At 62.1% G+C, this 23508-nt stretch overlaps 3 protein-coding genes and 1 long non-coding RNA gene across 7 annotated transcripts in view; 1 reads left to right on the top strand and 3 right to left on the bottom strand.

Moving 5' to 3' along the window:
• Positions 1 to 2311, bottom strand: part of COX19 (cytochrome c oxidase assembly factor COX19) — a 48014-nt gene extending 45703 nt beyond the window's left edge. Inside the window, exons 1-2 of one of the 2 annotated variants that reach the window (XR_014017614.1) lie at positions 2190 to 2311; positions 1413 to 1528 (exon numbers count right to left, since the gene is read on the bottom strand). Coding sequence is in view for 1 of the 2 variants with exons in the window: in XM_081256409.1 (XP_081112535.1) it covers positions 1413 to 1528; positions 2190 to 2271 (198 nt within the window). In the remaining variant the exon portion in view is untranslated. The remainder of the gene's footprint in view (positions 1 to 1412; positions 1529 to 2189) is intronic. The other variant, XM_081256409.1, reaches the window with a different exon arrangement.
• A 4113-nt stretch (positions 2312 to 6424) lies between these two features.
• LOC308629162 lies at positions 6425 to 7473 on the bottom strand. The gene is made up of 3 exons (XR_014017634.1): positions 7394 to 7473; positions 6748 to 6804; positions 6425 to 6662 (listed from the first exon to the last, which is right to left on the bottom strand). It is a non-coding gene; the product is annotated as an uncharacterized lncRNA (long non-coding RNA).
• A 1985-nt stretch (positions 7474 to 9458) lies between these two features.
• On the top strand, positions 9459 to 15313 carry CYP2W1 (cytochrome P450 family 2 subfamily W member 1). Its single transcript, XM_081257872.1, is given in 11 exon segments — positions 9459 to 9646; positions 10660 to 10810; positions 11119 to 11268; positions 11336 to 11493; positions 12778 to 12951; positions 13283 to 13421; positions 13508 to 13558; positions 13561 to 13691; positions 14015 to 14156; positions 14284 to 14669; positions 14908 to 15313. Coding segments are annotated over 10 exon segments (1467 nt in total). The 5' UTR covers positions 9459 to 9472; the 3' UTR covers positions 14481 to 14669; positions 14908 to 15313.
• Positions 15314 to 21101: 5788 nt separating this feature from the next.
• The window catches only part of CHLSN (cholesin), a 97916-nt gene continuing 95509 nt past the window's right edge, over positions 21102 to 23508 (bottom strand). For all 3 annotated transcript variants that reach the window (XM_081255735.1, XM_081255736.1, XM_081255737.1), the window contains one exon: positions 21102 to 21779. In XM_081255735.1, the coding sequence (XP_081111861.1) occupies positions 21594 to 21779 (186 nt within the window). In that variant the 3' untranslated portion in view covers positions 21102 to 21593. The remainder of the gene's footprint in view (positions 21780 to 23508) is intronic.

Genomic DNA, 23508 nt, shown 5'->3' with positions numbered 1-23508 from the left:
GAGCAACCTCACGCAGGAGCTGCTGGGCCGCGTGCTGGCCCCGGGATGACTGACCCAGGGACGGTGACCCGAGCTGCTTCGGGGAGGCGGGCGACCTGCTCACACCCTCACACAGGGTGGAGACCAGCTCCAAACTCAATCTCAGAGGCGTGGCCATACCAAGAAGAAACTCACGGAGTTCAGGTGTTTTGAAGATGCATCAATTTGAAAGACAGTGACTGGAACGTGCAGATCCGACCGATGCGCTACTCGGGGACGGCAGAGCTGGCTTCGGGCCGGCCCGTCGTCAGATGCCAGCCCCGCAAGCCTGCGCGACTCAGGAAGCCACCTGAGGGTCCGTCCCCCGCAAAGGCCCCAGTGTCCCCAACAGCCCTCAACACACCGGGGCCTGAGAAGCACAGGAGATCTTGCCTGGGGGGGAATGTCTGAGTTTGTTACGGGAAAATGAAAATGGGACTCAGATTTATGTCAACTTGTCCTCAGACAAGTCCTCTGATGACTCAACTCCTTAGTGAACTAATGAAGGGCTCAAAAGGCAGAAATAAAAGTTCCCACCCAAGGATGTAATTTTACGTTACACACTTTCCCCGTGAAGGTTTACAATAGTACTTATTTTAAGGAAAATCTCAACAGATCACTTAAGAGCATTCTTGTTTTCTTTAAAGGTGAGGTCCAGTAAATTCTGATTAAGACAGGAAGAATCAGGATTCCCTGGTGGCGCAGTGGTTGAGAGTCCGCCTGCCGATGCAGGGGACACGGGTTCGTGCCCCGGTCCGGGAAGATCCCACATGCCGCGGAGCGGCTGGGCCCGTGAGCCATGGCCGCTGAGCCTGCGCGTCTGGAGCCTGTGCTCCGCAACGGGAGAGGCCGCAGCAGTGAGAGGCCCGCGTACCGCAAAACAAACAAACAAAAAAAGATAGAATCACTCCTCGTTCATCGTTCCTTACAGGGCCCATTGTCTCACCTGTCACGCTGCAAACAGCTGTGAGCCGACGTGGAACAAAACAATAGAGCACATACTTTTATGTTCCAAGAAAAATGTTATTTCAAGGAATAAGCTGCGTACCCCAAAACCTCAAGTCTTTCGACTCAGTCAGCATGTGTATGATGTGCGATTCTGAACGCTGAATGACACGTCAGTAGCACCCAAACTGGGAAAGAAAATACTCGGAGGAAAAGGCGATCATGTCCAACGCTGTCACTGGAGAAAAGGTTCCCATGATGGCTACACAACTTGGAGTACAACTGAATCTCGGAAAAGCCTCAACGTCACGGGCAAGCAGCCCTACAGTTCCGAAACACAGGCTGAACTGAGGCCTGAGTGAGGCCCACACTTAACGACCTCTTGGAATAAACATTTTAGCCAGAGACGCGGGAGCGGGGAGAAGTCATAAACAACTAATGGCGTGTACTTGCCTCTCCATCCTGCACTCCAAATATTCTTTTGACTCATTTCTGCACAAAGCATTTTCAAAATTATTGTCCCGGAGACACTTCATGAATTTCTCTTTAAAGCTTTTACATTCACCTGTAACGAAACAGAAAAGTATTTCCTTTTTAAAGTGAAAACATGACAGGCCCGCCCGGCAGCCTTACTGGCAGCCCCCCTCCTCCCCCTTTGAAAACTGGTTTCCTCCCGAAACACGCTGGAAACAGACTGGAAAAAGCAAATGTCCCAAGTGGGAAAGCAAGTACAGGAGAAGGAGGGCATCCAGGCGGCGGCGCCGCGGAGCTCACGCAGGATTCTCCCGACGTTGCCGCGTGTGTCTAATATTTCTCAGTGAAATGCTGGCACACAAAAAATCCATCCATAAACCTATCTCCGAAGCCTTGGTTTCCACGTAGTTTGCGACGATCAGGAGCGTCCTTCGCTCTCGCACGAGACACCCGTTTAACCCCGCGGGCCTCACACCCGCGAAGGACCTTGTCGACGCAACGTCGGCCCCAGACTGGAGGCCGGGACTCCGCGTCCCCTCCCCGGTTCCGAGGCCCCAGCCCCGTCCGGCACCCACCCTCGGGCCGCGGCGGGAGGCCCTGAGCCGGGACCGGACCCGGCCGGGCCGAACCCAGCCTCAGCGGCCCCGCCCGCACCGCGAGCAGACGCCAGTGCCGCCCCGGCCGCGCGGCTCCAACGAGCCGGCCCAGGGCTGCGCCGGTCCGGCCGGGGAGCCCCGACCGCCCCCGCTCACCGAAGTGATCCAGCGGGAAGCTGCCCTTGTCCGGGGGCCGCGGCTGGAAGCTCTTGGACCCGAAGTTCATAGCCGTCGACATGATGGCGTCGCCCGGAGTCTTCAAGAGCGACGCGCGCTGTACGCAGGACGGAGAGCCGAGCGCCGAGCAGGCCCCCGCGGGAGCGCCGATCACGTCGAGCGGCGAGCGGCCCCTGGTCGCTTGGCCCGCCCCTCGCTCTATAGGGCCCGCCCTCACCACCAGGGCCCCACCCCCGGGCTCTAAAAGGCCCGGACCCTCCGCCAATTGCTCTGCGAGACCCTATGACCCAGCCGTCATCTCCTCACGATGAGGAAATGGAAGTTCGGAGAGGTTCAGCAACTTGCCCAAGGACACACAGCAGACTTGCACGGTCCTGCAGGCTGTGCCTGTGGGTCTCTGTATCCCCGAGAGTCTGCAGGGCCTTCTCCCCACTGGGCACCAGGGCCTAATCCTGGCGCTTGCCTGGTGAGAAGGAAGGAGCGTTAGCTTCCTGCGGCTGCCATAACAAAGTGCACACTCTGGGTGGCTTAGAACAACAGAAATTCTCTCAGTTCTGGGGGCCAGTCGTCTGAGATTGGAGCATCCACTCCTGGCCTCTCCCATCCCTGCTGGTGGGTTGCTGGCTTGTGGACGCATCACCCTATCTCTGCCTCATCATGTGGCCTCTCCCTGTGTGTCACTGTCCAAATCTCCTCCTTTTATGAGGACGCACTTGTATTGGATTAGGGCCCACCCCGATGACCTCACCTTAACTAATTACATCGGCAAGGACCCTGTTCCCAAAAAGGTCACATTCTAAGGTAGGGGGAGCTAGGACTTCAACATATGAATCTGGGGACACAATTCAACAGATAAGAGTAAAAATGCATCATAAACAGGAAAGCCCCTGGTGGTCATTTATTATTGTTGTTATGGCAACAGTAACAACAGGGAAAGGGCTCAGTGGAGACCCCAGGTCTCCCCAGCAGAGCCCCTCCCAGCCCTGCACCCTGGGCAGAGCCTCGTGTGCCAGGCCCCGGACGTAAGCACAGAGGGGCCTTAGCATCACAGAGTCACCACTGGCCCCTCTGGACAAGCTTTCCTCCCCCCAGGCCCTGCCCCTTGTAATGTCAGGAGCTTGCCAGCCAGTCTCAGCAGACCCTCCCCCACAGGCCTGCCCCCTTCCAGGGCTGACTTGGGTGCCCCCTCCTCCAGAAGGCATCCGCTTGCCTCCACCCACTTGAAGCCCCCCCCCCCCACAGCCCGTGGTACACACCACCGGATCTCTGTGCCTGAGGCTGGATTCTCTGTTTGTTCAGAGCTAGCACAGAGCTCCACCACACGTTTGTAGGCCGACAGCAGGGGTCTGCAGGGAGAGCCCATCCCGTTGTCTGGGCCTTGGTCGACCTGGGGCTCTGGGCCCACTTAAAACTACAAAAGGAAGATTGTACCTGTTCCTGCCATATTAACAACCGTTCACACCGCTGGGGCCAGGGGCTGCACACTGGGTTATTCATTAATGTGTTTCCAGGGCTGGTGAACAATGGAAGCTTTTATTACCCAGCAAGTAGCACTTTTCCACCTGACTAGATCGCAGCCAAAAATAAATAAATAAATAAAATTAATTTATTAAAAAAAAAAGTCACATAGCATTGCCTCCGCCGTGGTCACAAGCTCCCACTCAAATTCAAGGGCAGGGGGCTTCCCTGGTGGCGCAGTGGTTGAGAATCTGCCTGCTAATGCAGGGGACACGGGTTCGAGCCTTGGTCTGGGAAGATCCCACATACCACGGAGCAACTAGGCCCGTGAGCTACAACTACTGAGCCTGCGCGTCTGGAGCCTGTGCTCTGCAACAAGAGGCCGCCATAGTGAGAGGCGCCTGCGCACCGCGATGAAGAGGGGCCCCCGCTCGCCACAACTAGAGAAAGCCCTCGCACAGAAACGAAGACGCAACACAGCAAAAATAAATAAATTAAATTAATAAAAACTCCTACCCCCAACATCTTCTTTAAAAAAAAAAAAAAATTCAAGGGCAGGGCCCCTGCTCTCCACGGGCGGAGGGTAAATTATACGAAGAGCTTACGGGCTGGGCACTGTCATTGCAACATGCCGTCTGCCTCAGCTAACAAGTGGATGGAAGGGCTGAGTGTGGAGCCAGGTGTGTGCAACTCCAGACCCCTCTAGGGAACACCCTGCACCTCAGGTGTCAAGGCCAGGTGTGACCTGAGCCCCAGTCGGAGCCTGGCGACCCCTGGCCAGCGGGGCCTGGCCCATCAGGTCTGACCAGAACAATTCCCAGGCTTCTGCCTGAGCACCAGGACAGAGCCAGTGGAACTGCGCACTGGACTGCGGCTAGGAGGACGCGAGCCTGGGCGGTCGGCTGTCGTCTGGCCACCGTCACTCGCCCCAGAGTGCAGCCAGCAGACCCAGGAGCAAGGAGAATTCATCCAGATCCTAATAACATCATCTGGTCCCTGGATCAACCCTTGCCTGAAACTAAGAGATAGCTGATCTTTCCACTTTGACAAATTCTGCTGTCAAAGTGTAATTTTCAAAAGGCTTTCAGCCAAATATATACTGAGCACATGTCAGAATTTTATCTCACCCGTTAACAAGGGAACGAGTCTAGATGGCAAGACTGGTTCAGAGAAGAATGTCAAACCCTGACGGATCCACGTGCAGTCAGAGAAGGAGCTCGGGAACGAACGAGACTGCTGAGCTGGGCTCAGGAGTTAATGTCTAACATTGATGTCAGGTTAATGTCTTAACAGGACAATAAAGCCACAACCTTGCTTATCTTCTCCGCCAGACAGAAGTCATCTGCATGTTTATGGGGGAAAATCACCTGCACTTTTCCTATTTTCCGCAAGGTAACCTCCAGCTTCGCGGCACCTGGGCCTGGTCGATAATAAACGGCAAGTCAGAGAAAGCAACCCTCCCGGGCTGAACGGCACCCGGCAGGCTGGTTAGACAGTGACCCCGCGAAGGGACACATGTCACCCATTTGCCTTGTCTCTGCGAGTGGGGTAATTCTCTGAACTCTGCTTCCACGGTCTCCTGGGGCTGCCCTAACAGGACCACAGCCTAGGGGGCTGAAAACACCATCAACTCACACCCTGTAAGCTCTGGAGGCTGGTGTCGCAGGGCCATCTCCCAACAGCAGCTCCGGCAGAGGGGGAGGGGGTCCTTCCTGCCCCTTTCAGCTTCTGGGGCTCCCACGTTCCTTGGCTTGTGGCCGTGGCCTGCACCTCTGCCTCTGTCACTGCGCGAGAGGCAGGATGGCCTCTCTGAAGACCCGCCCTCCAAACAAGGTCCTATTCTGAGGTTCTGGGTGGATGTGAACGTTGGGGGGACGCCCTTCGACCCAGTGCCCTGCTCCAGCCAGTTTGGGGTTTCTCCCCTATGAAGAGTCCCACCAGGCACAGAACCCTTGGGTTCAGGTGCACGCGATGCAGAGGCAGGCCCCACACCGGGGGCTGGGGGGCCCTTCTGGACCCCAGGGTGTGGGCGCCACCTCAAAGTTCAGGGGTCACGAGCTTGAAAAATCACTCTTTTTGCCAAGAAAAGGGACCGGCTGGCCTGGAGCAGAGCTCAGGAGACGCCCCAGCATTTGGTGTCAGACGTCGGGGGGCAGGAAATGAAGGCTCGGCAGAGACCAGGGACGCCCGGAGGAGGTGACTCCTCCTGAGGCCCTGCAGACGCGGGGCAGGGGGGGCCTCGCCTGGGGTGCGGAGCGTCGGGGGTGCAGCCACTTCCCCTGGTGGGAAGCAACCCCTTGGCTCAGGTAGCGCTGCCAGGAAGTTATCTTACAGCAACTGGGCAGCTGTGCACAGGGACGGGCACACAGGCTTTTTTTAAAATAAATTTATTTATTTTTGGCTGCATTGGGTCTTCGTTGCTGTGTGCGGGCTTTTTTCTAGTTGCGGCAAGTGGGGGCTGCTCTTCGTTGTGGTGTGCGGGCTTCACATTGCGGTGGCTTCTCCTGTTGAAGAGCACGGGCTCTAGGCGCGCGGGCTTCAGTAGTTGCAGCACGTGGGCTTCAGTAGTTGTGGCTCACGGGCTCTAGAGCCCAGGCTCAGTAGCTGTGGCGCACGGGCTTAGTTGCTCCGCGGCACGTGGGATCTTCCCGGCCCAGGGCTCGAACCTGTGTCCCCTGCGTTAGCAGGCGGATTCTTAATCACTGCGCCACCACGGAAGCCCCACACAGGTATTTTTAGCAGGAGGTTCATAAGGGCCTGAGACGGACTGATGGACAGGCAGGCCCAACCCAGCAACAAGGCAGCAGTTACGTGGTGGGAAGGAGGCCCCTGCTTGGTCCTGGCTACATCGTTACCATAAAAATAAAATGCGGAGATTCTGGCTGATGGAGATGTTCACTGTCCTGAATGTGGTGAAGGTTCCCTGGGTGTCTACGCATCTCAGCTCATCCAATTGTACGCTTTTACATGCGCCGTTTACTGTACGTCAATAAACTTGTAAAAAAAAAAAAGCGTGTACACGACAGGGTGCATCTCTGAAGGATGCACAAGGAAGTGGTACAGTGGGGAGGGCGCTCACCTTGCTGAGGGACTGGGTGGACTTCTGGACTCTTTGCTGGTGTGTGTCTGTCACCTACTGGAATAGACAAATATCCCAACTCATACCTAGGAACCAGCCCTGCCCACACCCACCGCGCAGCTGAGGACACTTTCCTGCTGCCGAATGCCCAGTTTGCTGCGGCCCCGGGACCTCACGCAGGCGCAGCCTGTGCCACAGGTTGCTGGAGGCTGGCAGGACCCTTTCCGAGGGCTGGGCGGGGGCGAGGGGGGCGAGGGGGGCGAGGGGGGCGAGGGGGGCGAGGGGGGCGAGGGGGCGGGTGGGCGCAGCAGCTCTTTCTAGGAGTTTGTCTGCGAAAGCAGTGGAGCGTGAGGGGGGATTTTATTATCGTCGTTGCTGTTAGTTCAGGGTGCGGGGCGGGGGGAAGGCGCTGGGTGAGCTGAGGAAAGGCGATGGGGCTGGCGGTGCCGGAGAGACGCCCGCAGGCCCTGCCGGCGCCGCCTGTGGAGACTGCCGGGCTCGGCCCCGGGACGCTGCAGACAGAGCAGCGCGGGCCGCCCAGGGGACGGGCCCCGGAAAGCTCGGACTGGACCCTTTGAGAGCCGTCCACCTCCCCTGTCCCAGACTCTTCTAGAACCTTGCCCCTCCCCCATCCATTCTCCCTTACCTTGGCTCCCCTCCTCCAAGGGTGACTCCAAGGCTAGGTCACAGGTCATAGATATCGGCTGTGGCCTCTGTCTCTCGAATACTCACTCTTGAAGACTAAAAACACAAGTTCCCCCCCCACCCCCCCGCCGGGTTCCAGAGGCCAGAGGCCCGAGCCAGCTCCCCGGCCCCACCGGCCTCCCTCCTCCCGGGGAGCCCTGTGGTTCCCCCGGGATAATCTCCTGCCCTGTGGTCGGAGGACGATGACCAGCAGCCCCAGTCCATCTTCCACCGAATTCCTTTGCTGGGACTCGAGACACTCACGTCCTGGGGCCTCACTGCTCATCCCCCTGCTCCGCCCTGCCCATGACCTTACCCCGCTGCGCACCCCCACCCCGCACTGGACGGACGCCTCCCAGCTGAGCCTGCTTCCGGGTGACCCCGCCAGGCTGTCGGGGGCTGGAGCCGTGCAGGACAGACGCCGCCCTGCCGGTACCGGTCCCGACACGTCCTCCCCAGCGGCACCGTCCAACTGCGGGGGCCGCCTGTTCCTCGGGGCCCGACCTCGCCGACCTGGATGGGGAGGCCCCCCACAGGGACCCTGAGTCCGTCTCCAGCGCCTCGGCCACACTGCACTCCCATCACGAGGGTCCTTCCCGCTCGGCCACCCGGGCGGGGCTCCCGTGGCCATGACCCGGGCCTTCCCAGAGCCCCTTCTGGCTCAGACCTCCAGGCTCTGCACAGGCTGTTCCCTCTGCGAGAATGCCCTTCCTCCTGTGACCCACCTCTGCAGCTCCGACACCCAAGGCACTTCCCGTGGCAAGGTCCCTGCCACACGGGGAGGGACCTTTTAGGATCCCTGTGCCACCAGTTTTGGTAGCCCTAGCTCCTGGCCGAGCCTGGTACACGCAGGCACTCAGTAAATGCACGCTGGACTAATTAAGTGAACTGTCCTGGGCGTACAGGAGCCCCAGCCTATGCACCCAGTAGGGGCCTTGGTACCGGCCACTCAGCCCAAACGATCCGGAGACCCAGCAGTCAGAGAGGGGTCCTCCCTCACTGCAGCTCCACGGCTGTGTATCTGGACGGTCTGCCCATGAGGTAGTGAGCACCCGGTCACGGGAGGTGTGCAAATCGGGGCTCAGAGTGGGTAAGGGCCCTCAGGCTGCCTTGGCTCTGGGGTTTGCATAGGGGTATGCATGGTGCCCCAGGAGACAGGCCTCGGGGTGAGGGGCCCAGGGGCGCGGATGGGGTTCCCGCAGCCTCGTGTTGGGAGCAGGCGCAGCCACTTCTGGTGCCAACAGCCCTCCCACCCCTCAGAGCTTGTTCCCCAAACAGCACCTCCTCCCCTCCCAGCTGGGCCACCAGGATTTAGCAGGCCACAGTGCAGCCCAGATGGGCGGGGGGCTCGTGAGCCCGGCCGCCCGGTCGCCAAGCCCAGCCCTGCCTGAGGGGTGGGCCCCTCTGAGCGACCCACCGCCTCCCCGAACCCCCGCCTCGTCCTGGCGCAGCCAGGGCCTCCTGCCTGGGTGACAGTGCTTGAAAAGCCACCAAGGAGCAGACCGCCACTCGGGCGACCTCTCCGCCGGGGCCTCTGAAGTCCCAGGATTTGAGGCGTTTGCTGTGCAGACCTCGTGGGCCACTCCACTCCTGGTGTCCTCCCCTGGCCCCAGGCAGAGAGGAGCTGGGCGGACACAGGTGGTGGTGGGTTTGGAAGAGGCCAAGGGGTCCTTCAGAGGGAGGCTCAGAGCCTGGGGAGGACGGGGCCCAAGGCCCCTGAGCCCCGGTTCTGATGGGGAGACCGGGCAGAGGCCGAGACCTGCGGGGAGCAGACTGGCTGCCATGCGGTGCGCTCCCCAGCAAGGCAGAGCCCCCAGATGGCCCCCAGCCCCACTAGGCCCCTGCCACAGACTGGACCTCACATACCACGCACGCCTGTGGCTTTAAGTCGCCTGGCTGTCCCCTGCAAACTGCTCATTCCACATTCTTCGGGTGGTGGGATGGGTGGGGCTCCCCGGAGGCCTATAAGGCACGGGGGGGGGGGGGGGGGGGCGGGGAGCGGCGCCCGGGAAGGGAGCTGGGGCCTCGCCACACTGTCCTCATGGCCCTGCTGCTTGTGGGGCTCCTGCTGCTCCTGGGGCTCTGGGGGCTCCTCCGCACCTGCGCCCACACCCCCTCCCCTGCCCCCCGCTGGCCCCCGGGGCCGCGCCCGCTGCCCCTCATCGGGAACCTACATTTACTGCGTGTGTCACAGCAGGACCAGTCGTTGATGGAGGTAGGTCAGGGCAGGCACGTCCTTGGCTGGGCTCTGCGCCTGGGCCCCTGCCAGCCCTGAAGGCACCCCAGCCCCATCTCGGGAAAGCTGAGCCCCCAATTTCCAGGACCCCTGTGGGGTGGGAGGTTCGTGCCCAGCCTGATGCTGGGCCGACAGGGGACACAGGAGGCCCAAGTGCCTGCGTCACCTCGGGGAAGAGAAAGACATTCCACCCCACAGGGAAACGGATGGGCAGACCAAGGAGCAGGGGGCCAGGAGTAGCAGGCCCGGAGGGCTCACTGGAGAAGGCAGCTTTTGATGAGTGCCTGCAGGAGGGCCAGGTTTGGGGGCGGCAGAGGTCTGGCGACGGGAAGGACCAGGACCAGCGCAGAGAAGTGCCCGCGGCCTGGTGGGTGTGGCTCCTCCCACCTGGGCTGGAGGCTGAACACCCTTGCCCACCTTGAGCTGGCTGACCCGGTGAAGCAGAGGCACAGGCCTGGCCCCACCCTCGAGGGCCATCCAGCCCGCCCACCGCCCCCCACCCCCCACCCCGGACTGAGCTCCAGCTCCCATGATCACTTGGCTGAGGTGCTTCCAGGACCCAATCATGAGCCCGCCTCGTGGCCCCTAGGCCCTGCAGGTGGGTGGGGAGCCGTGATGACCCACGAAGTCAGGCTGCAGGCACCAGGGTTCTCAGGCCTGTGCCCAGTGCCAGGCCCTGGAGGCCACCGTCTGCATGCCGGTGGCAGACCGGGCAGTGGACAGGAGTGCAGGCCCTGCTCCATCCGTGTGATCCACAGCAACTCACTTCCCGCCCCCAGGCCTCAGTTTCCCCATCTGTAAACTGGGGACACAACAGCCCTCCCGTCTCAGGCAGGGGTGCCAGGAGGACAGAAGGGAGGGGGCACACACAGAGGCCCAGGGGCCTCCCTGAGTCTTCCACATATGGGTGGGCGGGGCCTGAGGGGCTCCAGGGGACCTGGGGGCGGGGCAGCAGGCTGATCCCTGCCTGTCCCTGCCAACTCGCGGAACAGTACGGGCCGGTGTTCACTGTCCACCTGGGGTGCCAGAAAACGGTGGTGCTGACCGGCTACGAGGCGGTGAGGGAGGCCCTGGTGGGCACCGGACAGGAGCTGGCCGGCCGACCCCCCATCGCCATCTTCCAGCTCATCCAGGGAGGCGGAGGTAGGTGTGTGGTGGGGTAAGGGGGCTTCTGCCAGGCAGAGGGGCCAAGGAGAAGGGTCGGTCCCTCTACCTCCGGCAGCTGGGGGAGTGCTCCCAGTGTGGCCCAGGGGGAGCACCAGGGTGTCCACGTGGCAGGCTGGGCGCACCGGGGACCAGGGCACACCAGAAAGGGCTGGGCCAGCCGAGGCCAGCTCCAGGGGTCAGGCTTGGGGGAGGGAGGCCCCAGCCAGGCCCCCACCCCATCAGTCAGCCCCCCGTTGCTCCCTCCTGCATCACCCCGGCTGCTCACGGGGGTGTCCGGCCCGCAGGCATCTTCTTCTCCTCCGGGGAGCGCTGGAGGGCCGCACGCCAGCTCACCGTGCGCACCCTCCACGGCCTGGGCGTGGGGAGGGCGCCCGTGGCCATCAAGGTCCTGCAGGAGCTGAGGTGCCTTACGGCACAGCTGGACAGCTACAGAGGTGAGTGGGGGCTGGCGCGCCCCCTTCCCGGGGGCCCCTCAGCTCTGAGGCCTCTCTCCACCCGCAGGCCGGCCCTTCCCGCTGGCCCTGCTCGGCTGGGCTCCCTCCAACATCACCTTCATGCTCCTCTTCGGCCAGCGGTTCGACTACCGGGATCCCGTGTTCATGTCCCTGATGGGCCTCATCGACGAGGTCATGGTCCTCTTGGGGACGCCCAGCCTGCAGGTGAGAGGTCGCTGCTCCCCGCTTGGTGGGTGGGGGCAGGGAGAGCCGAGCTGCCGCCTCGGGGAAGCAGCACGGCAGGCCCCAGGCGCACTTCCACCGGCCACGCGACCCCAGGCCAGTCCCCTGTGCTCCTGGGAAACGAGGGGCAGCGGTCCTCGCCTCCTCCTCCACACCTTCCGTCAGCAGTAGAGGCATCTGCTCGGAGGTGCGGGTGGGAGCCGGGCATTTCTTCCCCGGACATGGGGCTTGATGTCCTCCAGGCCCCCAGCCCTTGAACTGGGGGTCCTCCTTCAGGGTCAGGAATCACAGGGATCAGTCCTGATTCTCAGAACCCCCCGGGCTGTGTGCATTTCATTCTTTTCCAGAATGTAAACTGTTTTCATTTGTGGCCACCATTACCAGTTTTAACCATACCGTGCTCAGGCACGCATGTTGAGGCGGGGTAGGCACGGATGCTGGCGCGTGGCTCACGTGTACTCCTCAGCCCCATCTCTCCAGGACCCGAGCCCATGGGCATGGGGCGGGCACTCATGGCTTGGGTCCTGATTCTAAGTCATCCCTCGCGGCTGGAGGAGGCTTGGACGGGCAGGAAGATTTGGCCTCCGCCCGAGAGTAGCCTGGCCGAGTTCCGCCAGGGAGCCCCAGGAAGATGCAGGCCAGAGGGTCGGGGGCTCCAGGGAGACAGAACGTTCCGTGGCCTTCCATGCCTGTGCCCCGTGTGATGGCTCACATTCTGGGGGACACGGTGGTGCGAGTGTAGTCCGAGGGCGGCTGACAGCCGTGTCAGACAGGCTGTGCCGCGAGCCCCGTTTCACGGCGTCGTGAGCTGAAACTCTGAAGTTTGCAAGTCCCCTTCTGTTTTTCTCACGACGCAGCACATCCAAAGTTAGTTCCACAGCGGCAGCCCTCGCCCTTCTCCCTCGTCCCCGCTTTGGTGGGTGGGGAGCAGGGGGTCGTGATGGCAGGCTCCTGCTATGACTTGCACGGACCCCCAGGGGTGTTACCTATTGAGCGGCCCCACCTTCGGGCACTCAGGTGGACGACTTCATCAGAGCCCCCGGGACTGCTGGTCCCACTGGGAGGGTTAGGGAGGGGCCCCGTGAGCAGGGAGCGGGTGCCCCCTTGGGGCACCTCTACCTGGGGTCTGGGGCTGCGCCAGGGCCCCGCCCCCCGCCCCGGACAGGTGAGCACACCTGCCGGAGTACGGATCCGCCCCTCACCAGGTGGGGCTGTGGCGTCTGTGCCCTCACCCCCCCACCACGCCGTCTTGCCCCCTGACCCCAGCTGTTCAACATCTACCCTTGGCTCGGGGCCCTCCTCCAGCTGCACCGGCCCGTCCTGCGGAAGGTAGAGGCGGTGCGGGCCATCCTGAGGATCCTCCTGGAGGCACGGCGGCCCCCCATGCCTGGGCGAGGGCCCGTGCGGAGCTACCTGGACGCCCTGATCCAGCAGGGCCAGGTGCGGGCGAGACCCACCCCACAACCCAAGAGGCCTGGGGGGCATCCCGGGGCCCCAGCCAGGAGGAGAGGGGCTGGGGAGGGAGCCATGCTGGCCCTATGCCATAGCTCCACCTCCTGGGGGGGGCCTCTCTGAGCCTCAGTCTCCTTATCTGTGAAATGGGGCGGTTGGGAGGCCATGGTGAACCCAGAATGTCGTAGGTGCTCTGTGGATCCTGGCGCTATCCTTCCCGCCAGGCCTCTGTCTTCTATGCCTTTCTTGAGCCTGGGGCTGGGTGGGGGGGTCCATGAAGCCAGCCTCCAGCTGAGCCCAGCCCCACCCACCTCTGCAGGGGAAAGACCCCGGGGGCCTGTTTGCCGAGGCCAACATGGTGGCCTGTGCTCTGGACATGGTCATGGCTGGCACAGAGACCACATCCGCCACGCTGCAGTGGGCCGCCCTTCTGATGGGCAAGCACCCAAGCGTGCAGGGTGAGCCCGTGAGCCCGTTCCCGCAGGGCCCAGGACCGAGGGGCAGAGGCTTTCCAGGACGCTGGCACCCACCCTCTTGCCCGCAGGCCGGGTGCAGGAGGAGCTGGACCGAGTGCTGGGGCCTGGGCGCCCCCCCGGCTGGAGAACCAGCGCTCCCTGCCCTACACCAACGCCGTGCTGCACGAGGTCCAGCGCTTCATCACCCTCCTTCCCCATGTGCCGCGGTGCACAGCCTCCGACACCCAGCTGGGTGGCTACCTGCCCCCCAAGGTGGGAGGGTCAGGCCTCCCCCACCCCGACCTGTTCCTCTCGTTCACGGTGGATGGGGCTGGGGGTCTCAGGGACTCGGGTGCCTGATGCCAGGGCTCCCCGTAGGAGGCAGGAGACGGGTTCATTGGGGGGCAGCCCTCGGCCTCACAGCCCCTCACAGCAGACCCGGGGCCACACCACGGGGGTCACCTGGGGTTAAGCACGAACCCCCAGCAGACCCCTGCCAGGCCCTGCCCTGCCTTCCCACCCCCCTCAGGGCGCCCTCCCCGTGGTCTCCGCCTGGGTGGACGGGGCGTCCATCTGCCCACCTGCCGCCCTCACAGGGCACGCCCGTGGTGCCCCTCCTGAGCTCCGTGCTTCTGGACAAGACGCAGTGGGAGACCCCCCGCCAGTTCAACCCGGGCCACTTCCTGGACGCCGACGGGCGCTTCGTGAAGCAGGCGGCCTTCCTGCCTTTTTCTGCAGGTACCACAGCCCCGCGGGCGGCGGCCTGGTCCCCGGGGCCTCGAGAGCTCAGGGTCCCCAGCCCACAGGGCTCCCCCTGCCCCGCCACGGCCTCCGGCACCCACTCTGCACCCCGCGTCCCCTGCAGGCTGCCGCGTCTGCGTCGGGGAGAGCCTGGCTAGGTCGGAGCTGTTCCTGCTGTTCGCAGGCCTTCTGCAGAGGTACCGCCTGCTGCCCCCGCCCGGCCTCAGCGCCGCCACCCTGGACACCACGCCCGCCCTGGCCTTCACCATGCGGCCGCCGGTCCAGGCCCTGTGTGCGGTGCCCAGGCTGCAGGGGCGCTGACCACGAGAGGCCTGGACTGACTATGGGACAAAGTCCCAGGGCCGGGGAGGGTCTGAGTCACTCCCAGCTTGGGGTGCTTGGCAGGTGATGGAGACAGGACGGAAGGACGGATGGCTCCTCCCCACTGGGCTCTCTGCCGTGGCCACCACAGGCTGCGTATCCCAACCCCGGCCGGAGAGCCCCACCCAGGTCTGACCCCATTCTCCCTCTCTCAGGCCCTGCACCACAGGGCAGAGCTGGGTTCCCTCCTCCCTCCATCCCTACACCCCAGGGCATCGCTGCTGCCTGTCTGCACCTGGGCCCCCTGCAGACCCTCCAGGGCGTCCCCCCACCCCCACGGGCACAGCAGCCCCTCACAGGCCTCCCCTGGGCTCCCCGCTGCTCCCTCCTGCATCCCCCTCCACACTGTCCCCATCTGGTTCCCCAGCAGGGCCAGCGTCACCAGACAACACCTGCCAGGCACAGAGGTGCCACCCACCTGCAGCTGGGGATGCAAGCAGATGGCAGGGGCTTCTGGGCCCCGGGATGACGTCCACCAGAGGCCAGCCTCAGACCAGCGTTCCCGTTTGCTCTGTGCCGTGCCAGGCCCTGCCCTGGGTCCAGCGGGTCTCCTGCAGACCCCACCCCATTCTCAGAGGTCCTGGGCACCGTGCCCAGGCAGCACTCTGCCCCTGGAGCCAGGCCCCTGAGCCCTGGGGCCACCACAGAGACGCCCTTAGCAGAAGACCAGGTAGCTGAGGGGCAGCAGCCACCCAGAGGGCTCAGGCGGGGCTCAGGCGGGAAGGATGAGCAGGAGTCTGCAGGGAAGCCGCCTCCACAAGCCCCTCCCCTGGTCCACTCGGACCCCCAACTCCTCTTCCACATCTGCCCCCAGACCCTCCCCATGAACCGGTTCCTTGTCTCTGGGTGGAGGTCACCTCTCTGAGGAAGAGCACACAGAGGGGCCAGCTGGCGGTGGGTGGAGGGCCGGGGCCCGGGACATGGCAGGAGGTTAGCAATGCTGGCAGATTCTGCACGAAGTGCTGAGATCACACCGATGCCTTCCCAACACCTTCTCCATGAGCTGGATGGGGGCCAACAAGCCGCGGCTTCCGCCCTCCTGGAGCTCGGAGCTTGCCGACCGGACCGGAGGGAGGCACAGGGCTGGGGGCACACAGGAAAAGCCTCTGTTCCCAGCTGGGCACCAGAGGGCCTTCCTGGAGGAGGGTGGACACTGGGGAGCATCAGATGAGTACAAATTAAAAAGCCTGACCACGCTAAGTGTCACTGACCATGTGGGGAGGCTACCCTCGGGACATGAACTGGTGAGCAGGGTGGGCTGGGAGAGCAAGGCCCAGGGCTTCCAGTGCCAGGCACCCTGTGACCCTCCAGGAGGTTCAAACGGAACGACCCAGGATGCACCAGTCAGCACACGGACCTTGGGACAGGGGTGGGGGGTGTGGGGAGGGGAAGCTGCTTAATAACGAAGAGCAGGGCTGGGGCCACGACACGTCACGGGGGGCCCGGGAGGGGGCTGGGGGAGGGGGGAAGCGCGGCCTTCACTGCGGCCTTCTCTTCTTGTCGGTTTGGAACAGCTGGCGCTGGACGTGGGGCGCAGGGAGCCTGCCTCGCCCGGGGCACAGCCGAGGTACCAAGCTTCATTCTGCAGGGTGGGGGCAGAATGTTCCGGAGCCCACGGAACTGGCCCAAAGCTGCTGTGGGAAGAGAGTCGGCTTTCTGGCAGCGGGTCCTGGTGGGAGGAGGTGGGTACGGCTGTAAGGAGGGAAAATGCTAGCATCGCCAGCGCAAGGCCCCCCCCCCCGCTCTCTGCCGTGGACCCAGAGCAGGAACCGTGGCCGCGGCACCTCCCGGGACATCCCGCTGGGCCCAGGTGCAGGACCCAGAAACTAAGGCGCTTATTTTCTAACTTATAAGAATAGGTGTCAAAATGAACCACTTTGAAAGGTGATGTTTGTTTTCTCAAAAGAATCTGATTGGTTGGTTGACGTTTTATGGCAGTTATTTTAATTTGCCATAAACAAATTTAAAAAGCCATCCTGCTGGGTTGGAAGGGGGTAGATCCTGGCAGAAAAGGTTTTAAAAATGTGCTGCTCCGACTTCCCTGCTGGCGCAGTGGTTAAGAATCTGCCTGCCGGGCTTCCCTGGTGGCGCAGTGGTTGAGAGTCCGCCTGCCAACGCAGGGGACACGGGTTCGTGCCCCGGTCCGGGAAGATCCCACATGCCGTGGAGCGGCTGGGCCCGTGAGCCATGGCCGCTGAGCCTGCGCGTCCGGAGCCTGTGCTCCGCAACAGGAGAGGCCACAGCAGTGAGAGACCCACATACCGCAAAAAAAAAAAAAAAAAAAAGAATCCACCTGCCAAGGCAGGGCACACGGGTTCGAGCCCTGGTCTGGGAAGATCCCACATGCCGCGGAGCAAATAAGTCCATGCGCCACAACTACTGAGCCTGCGCTCTAAAACCCGAGAACCACAACTACTGAGCCTGTGCTCCACAACAAGAGAAGCCACCCAATGAGAAGCCCATGCACCACAACGAAGAGTAGCCCCCGCTCGCTGCAACTAGAGAAAGCCCACACGCAGCAACGGAGACCCCACACAGCCAAAAATAAATAAATAAAATAAACAAATTTTTAAAAAATAATAAATAAATAAAAATACAAATGCGCTGCTGCTCTGGGCAGCCCGGCCCCACAGGTGGCCTCGGTGGCTTGAATGCAGCTGAGGGGGCAGGGGTGCTGGCAGGCAGAGACAGAGCTGGGAACAACGGTGACCCCGGGGTGTCCGTGCATGGCGGAGGGAGTTGGGGAACCCTGTTTCTGGGCAGAGGCTCTGGCGGGGACGGGTCTTCATTGGGGGGACGCGCCTGGGACGTCAGGCGGGGGTTCTACCCCGTGACCTCCAAGCCGGTGGCCCATCTTGCAGGCCTGGACTTCCCGGGCCGGTGCCCAGGCATCCAGATCACTGCAGCTTGGTGCCCTCAGGTGGTGGGTTGCTCGTCACCTGCACCAGAGCACCTCCGCCTCCCACCCCAGGGGGCGGTCACCCCAGTCCAGATGCACATGAGGGGGACTGGGCAGAGGGCTGGTGTGAGACCCTCGTCCCCCCAGTCCAGGGCTTGGGCCCCACCCTCTCTCGGCAGGGGACCCAGGCCTCCATTCTCAGGCTCCCCTTGCCGCACCACCTTGAAATGGCCAGAGCCGGCCCAGCTGGCTGGGGCCCAGGAGAGCCAAGAGCACCTAGCCTCTGGGGATACCGATCCCTTGGCCCTGCTTTATGTTGACACGAATGCAGCACGTTTTGCCATGTTTGACGTCTGTCGTCTGACCCACGAAACCAACCCCTGGACCCGCCTGCCGGACTCAGACAGTTTGAAAGCTTATTCAGCTCCTCAGCGAGGCCTGTGGGACTAGGAACTGGGGACAGTGGACATCTGCCCGGCCCCTGGGGCTGCCCCCGACCCCTGCTGAAAGGCAGAAGCCCTCCCCCCTATCCAGTGTGCAGATCGACCCCTGGGTGGGAGCTGGCGGGTCAGTCATCTCACATTCTAGTTGGTGTTGTTTCATTTTTTAAAGTATTTTTCTTAACTGTGGTAAAACATAGAGAACATAAAATGTATCGTCCTACCTACTTCTCAGTGTCCAGTTCAGGAACATCAAGACCATTCACACTGCTGAGCAACCACCACCACCCACGCACAGAACATTCTCGTCTTCCCAAACTGAGACTCCGTCCCCATTAAACACCAACTCCCCTCCCCTCCCCCAGCCCTGGGCCCCCACCCCCTCCTTTCTGTCTCTGTGACCATGACTCCTCCAGGGACCTCGCAGAAGTGGAATCGCACAGTACTTGTCCTTCTGTAATGGTTTATTTCACTGAGCATCATGTCCTCAAGGCCCACCACGATGTGTCAGTTTCCTCCCTTCTAAAGGCTGAGTCATAGCCCATCGGACGGATGAAGCACCTTTTAACCGCTCACCCTTTGTCGGACACTCCAAGCTTTAGCTCCTGTTTCTTGCTGGCCGTGCGGCTTTTGGGAGAAGCCTCCGTGGGCAGACGTCCATCAGGGGCCCCCTGGCATCGTCGGTCAGGAGGGGGCAGATGGGCTGGGCGTGAGGACTGGGCCCACGCGGGTTGGTCAGTCCCTGGACAGTCTGTTCCCACGGCTGCAGTGCCCTGGCCTCTTGGTCTTGAGGGGGAACCTTTGGGGGCCGGCGGGTGGCTCTTGGTCCAGATCTGCCTTTGGTTCCAGGGCTGGCCCCTGGCCACACCGCATCAGCCCCAAACCACAAGTGAACTCTCCAGAACAGACATACAGGCTGCGGTCTCGGCTCCCGGGTCTGCAGGGACTTTGACTGGAGACGATCTTCTGTGAGTCCAGGACCCGACGGTGTTGCGTGGCTGCCACCCACCTTGCAGGGCAAACCCGTGGTGGGGGAGAGCACACTGCGGGCAGGGGTCCCGGCTCGGATGTCTAACTTCCCGAGGCCCCTGTCTCAGCTTCCTTCCTGCTGCGTGGGGGCGGCACATCAAGGACACTCTGGCTGGTCACTGTATCCTTACAGGACCGACGGGACACGCTCAACACCAGTTTACCCAAAGTGGACACGAACCTCCTGGGGGCGCAGAAGCAGCTGAGTCTCCACATCCCACAGGCGAGGCCAACAGGAAAACACGTGCTTCTCAGACATAAACCCGACAACTACCGGCTCCGTGGCGGTGGCTTCCTCGGAGGGCCGGGTCATGGGGGGCTGAGGGCCGGGGTGCGGGGGACTGAGGGCCAGGGCGCGGGGGGCTAAGGGCCAGGGTGCGGGGGGCTGAGGTTCTGACGGGCCAGTGGGCTTGACCGCACCTCAGAAAAAGCCCCGCCAGCCCCATCCTGATCCCTCGGGGTGCCATGGCCGCTGACCTGACGGACGCCCGGGACTTCAACAACAGGTGGGGGAGCTCCACCCGCCCCCTCAGGGAGATGCTCCTCAGCCTACGGACGGACACGGCAGCTGGCGAGCCTAGTACCCGTGTGCAGCCACCAGGCTCAGACCCTCCACATCAACTGACCCCTGGGGCCATCAGAGTGCCACCTCTGACCACACAGGGACCCCAGGAACCGCCTGGACCCTGAGCTTGGTCCCACATCAAGCGATGCATCACCTCCCCTGCACCTACTGCCGGGGGGACGCCGCAGAGGACAGCACTGCACACCCTAACGGGAGCCCCCTAGTCGGTGTCCGAGAGCCTCTGTGCACGAGTGAGGGGAGCACCTGGCTCTCCTGGGCCGTTTCCCATTAACAGGAAACGAGGACCCAGTACCCACCACGTTTCCCTTTTCGATTTGGCTGCCAGGAAACCCAGAGCTATGTTCTTTATCAGTCAACCCGGATTCCTTAAAGAGAACCTGCCTCTTCCCTGTGTCCTGTGGACCTTCCTTTATTGTACGTCTATTTCTCAGTGTTTTTAAAATGCCCCAAAGCTTAGGGACAGTGAGGTTGGCACCCGGGCGGCTGCATCATCCACAGATTATCTGCAGAACTGCGATGGCTTGTTGTCACAGGGTGCTTTCCCGTCGGGGACCTCACCTCACCTGAGGGCCTCCAGGAGGGCTGGGCCTCCTCACTCTGCCTCCAAGGTCTGCAAGGCCGAAGGAGGTGCCTGGCCAGTGGCTCCCACCCAGAACTGGACATGTATGTGTGTGTGCCCAGTGGGCAGGGGGGCAGGCCAGATGCCCCTCAGGGAGCAGCACAGCAGCCCCTTTCATGGGGGGAAGCAGAAGAGACTTCGGCATGGACGAGACTCGCCACGTGGGGTGGCGTGACCTCGAGTCCAGGGTCGGGGTCACAGGTGAGAAGAGGGAAAGGCCCCAAAGGGTCAGCGAGGGACCTGCCCGGGCCCTTGAGACGTGTGGCCCTCCTGGGCTCGGGTCACCCCTCCTCAGGCCACCACCCCCACCTCCGCCATTCAGACACTGAATTGAACTGAACTGAACTGGGGAGGCTGCTCTGAGGTGAGATCCCCGAGGGCCACGGTCGGGGCCTAGCCGAGCCAGGAGTGGCCACAGGAAGGCCCGGGACCTCATTCTGGAATAAAGGGCTCCTGTTACCCACGGGCTGTCAGCATGGAATTCACGAGAGCTGCCCACGTGACGCAATCGCTCGGGCTCTGCTTTCCTACTGCCCCTGGCTACATGGCTCACAAACCTGCGACGGGAGCAGGACTCCGGGCTCGGCGCCCCCTGCTTCACTCGGGGTCACCTGGGGCGGCTCCCCCCACCCCATCACGGCGGCCTCGAAGCCACGTGGTGCCCATGCGTCTCCCAGGCTGGAAGCCGACCAGGCCCGAGGGGCAGAGCCTCACAGACTCGGTGGAGAGTTTCAAAACTGCAGAGTCACCCGCCACCACGTGTGACTGCCTGTGGAGACGGCCTGGCCGCACGCGCTCCTCCGGAGACGGGGGACAGAGCAGGTGCTTCCCGGCTGGGCAGGTGCGGGAGGGCAGTGCGTGTCCCCTGAAACATGGCCTGAAGAGCAGGGGTCAGCCTGCAGCCAGAAGACTACACGAGGGGCTCGCCTGGACGCCGTCCCGGGAGGCCACGGAGCCCACGCCCCACAGGCAGGGAGCAAGTCACACGACAAGAGCCACGGCCTCCAGAGGCCGGTTTTTATTGAAAATACACCCAGGTTTTCCCTGTAAGTGGCCAGCGGAGCCGTGGCCTGCCTGCGGAAGGAGACGAGATGGATGAGCCACAGCCCAGGCCCCCAGGTGAACACAGGCAGGGGGCCAGGCGGCCGGCACCGAGGGACCGCCAGACCCATGGGAGGGGGGGGCCCAAGCTCCCACACGGATGGACCACAGCTGGCGGGGAGGGCCAGCTCTGGTGATCTCTAAGACACCCCTGGGACAAAAACAGGCATTTCCCTCAATAAGCAACTTCCTTGGGGGCCTGAGGGTCACCGGGAGGCCAGCTTATTTCAGAGTGACTGCGTCTGCTGTGAAGGGGTTAAAACCGTCACATCCCCTATAAACAATTCCTGGCCAAGGAATCAGGAGAGAGAAGTGGTCCCTCCAAGGGTCAGGGGCCAGGAGGGCCAGGGACCCCACCCCTGCACCCCCGAGCCGCCTGCTAGGAGAGCAGCTGCAGCACCTGCCGGACGCGCTGGGTCCTCCCCGGCAGCGGGGCGTTGGCGCTGGCACCTGCTTCATCCAGCTCCCGCATCAGCACCTCTGCCTTCTGCACCGTCAGCTCGCGGGCCCGGCCCCTGAGCCCCTCCAGGTAGGCCAGCAAGGTGGAGAAGTGCTCGTCGGGGACCTGGACGGGGCAGAGAACAGTCGTCAGGGCTGGGCGGGTGGCGCGTGGAGACACAGGATGTCCACCAGGATGTCCACCCTGTGGGCCCCAGGCTTGCAAGGAGACCGTCCAGCCCTCAGCACCCTCAGGCCGGGCCCCGAGGATTTGCTCCAGGACGACGGGCTGGGGGAGGTGGAAACAGCGGCCAGCCCGCTGTCCTCTGCTGGCCCCCTCTTCTCCCCACAGACTCTGGCTTGCGTTCCAGAGGCTGGCAGATGTCAGTTTTCACGCCCTCCTGAAATGCCACTAAATCAACAGTAAGCAGATACGTTTTTAAAGAGATAAATCGGGCCTCCCTGGTGGCGCAGTGGTTAAGAATCCGCCTGCCAATGCAGGGGACGTGGGTTCAAGCCCTGGTCCGGGAAGATCCCACATGCCATGGAGCAACTAAGCCCGTGTGCCACAACTCCTGAGCCCGTGTGCCACAACTACTGAAGCCCACGTGCCTAGAGCCTGTGCTCCACAACAAGAGAAGCCACCACAACGAGAAGGCTGCACACTGCAACGAAGAGTAGCCCCCGCTCACCGCAACTAGAGAAAGTCCGTGTGCAGCAACGAAGACCCAATGCAACCAAAAATAAAAATATATAAATAAATTTATTTTTAAAAATAATAATAAAAAAATAATAGAGAGATAAATCTCTTAGAACAAAGAGAGTAGAGGAAAAGGTAAGAGTCACAACGTTTTGGGGCTGGAGATGAATGATGGTGACTCAGCAGATCTGATGAAGGTGAAGCTTAAGCTGAGAAACGCAAATCATGCTGCAGACCATCCCGGCCCCCGAGCCTGGGCCTCCGGAAGTGGCTGTGTGGGCACTTCGGGAAGTGAGAGTAAAGATGGGGCTAAAAACAGGGGCAACCGGAAGTCTACTTCAAAGACAGCTAGTGACTCACACTGACTTCAAAACCTGAGGGCCACAGGGAGGAGGGGCAGGTGCTCTGAGCTGGCCCAGTGGGGAGTGGGTGTGGGGCTGTGCAGGAGTGGGGGGTGGTCCTGGGGAAGGAGGACCGGGCAGCACCCCGCAGCCTGGGGCTCCGATTCCTGCGGCGTCACTGGCTTGGCTCGGCCCAGGCTTTGCACCCCGCTGCCACCCACCCGCCCAACAGCCACAGCCTGATTTCAGAACTCAGCTCACAGGTGCCTCCTCCACGGAGGGTCGCCCACCCCCCATCAAGTGCACGCAGGGCAGAGTCCGCCCTCAACTTCCTTGCCGGTGGAGCCACTTAACAATTGTAATGAAAGCTACACAATCGCCACAGATGGTGACCACGGCCCCAGATAAATGGATTACAACCCACTGAATAAAACAGGAGCGTCCACGCTGAAGTGGGAAGTCACAGTCCACTGGAGCGGGGGTAGCGAAGCTCTTCCTTATCGGAGATGGGATGAAGGAAACAGAAAAGCCCCAGACAGGGCCACCGAAGGCTAGTGAGAGTGACGAGAGACGGGCAGCCCCTAAAGACACAGGCCTGTTACTGAAAGAATCAGTAACTCTGTAGGAACAAACCCAACAGCCACCACCCGCGTCATGTGATCGACATCGACACCAAGCCACCACTGACCAGCTACGAGGACGAACGCTTACGTTTATTTCCGAGTCCGGGTGGGGATCTAACCAACCACGCCGGCCACGCCCGGCCACACGACAGCCCTTGCAAACACATCAGGGTCACGAGGGTCAGTAAGGTG

This window comes from Mesoplodon bidens, assembly GCF_964165515.1.
Source record: "Mesoplodon bidens genome assembly, chromosome: 15".
Classification (NCBI taxonomy): Eukaryota; Metazoa; Chordata; class Mammalia; order Artiodactyla; family Ziphiidae; genus Mesoplodon; species Mesoplodon bidens.
The sequence above is the reverse complement of the archived record's forward strand: the minus strand, read 5'-3'. Positions and strand labels throughout refer to the sequence as shown.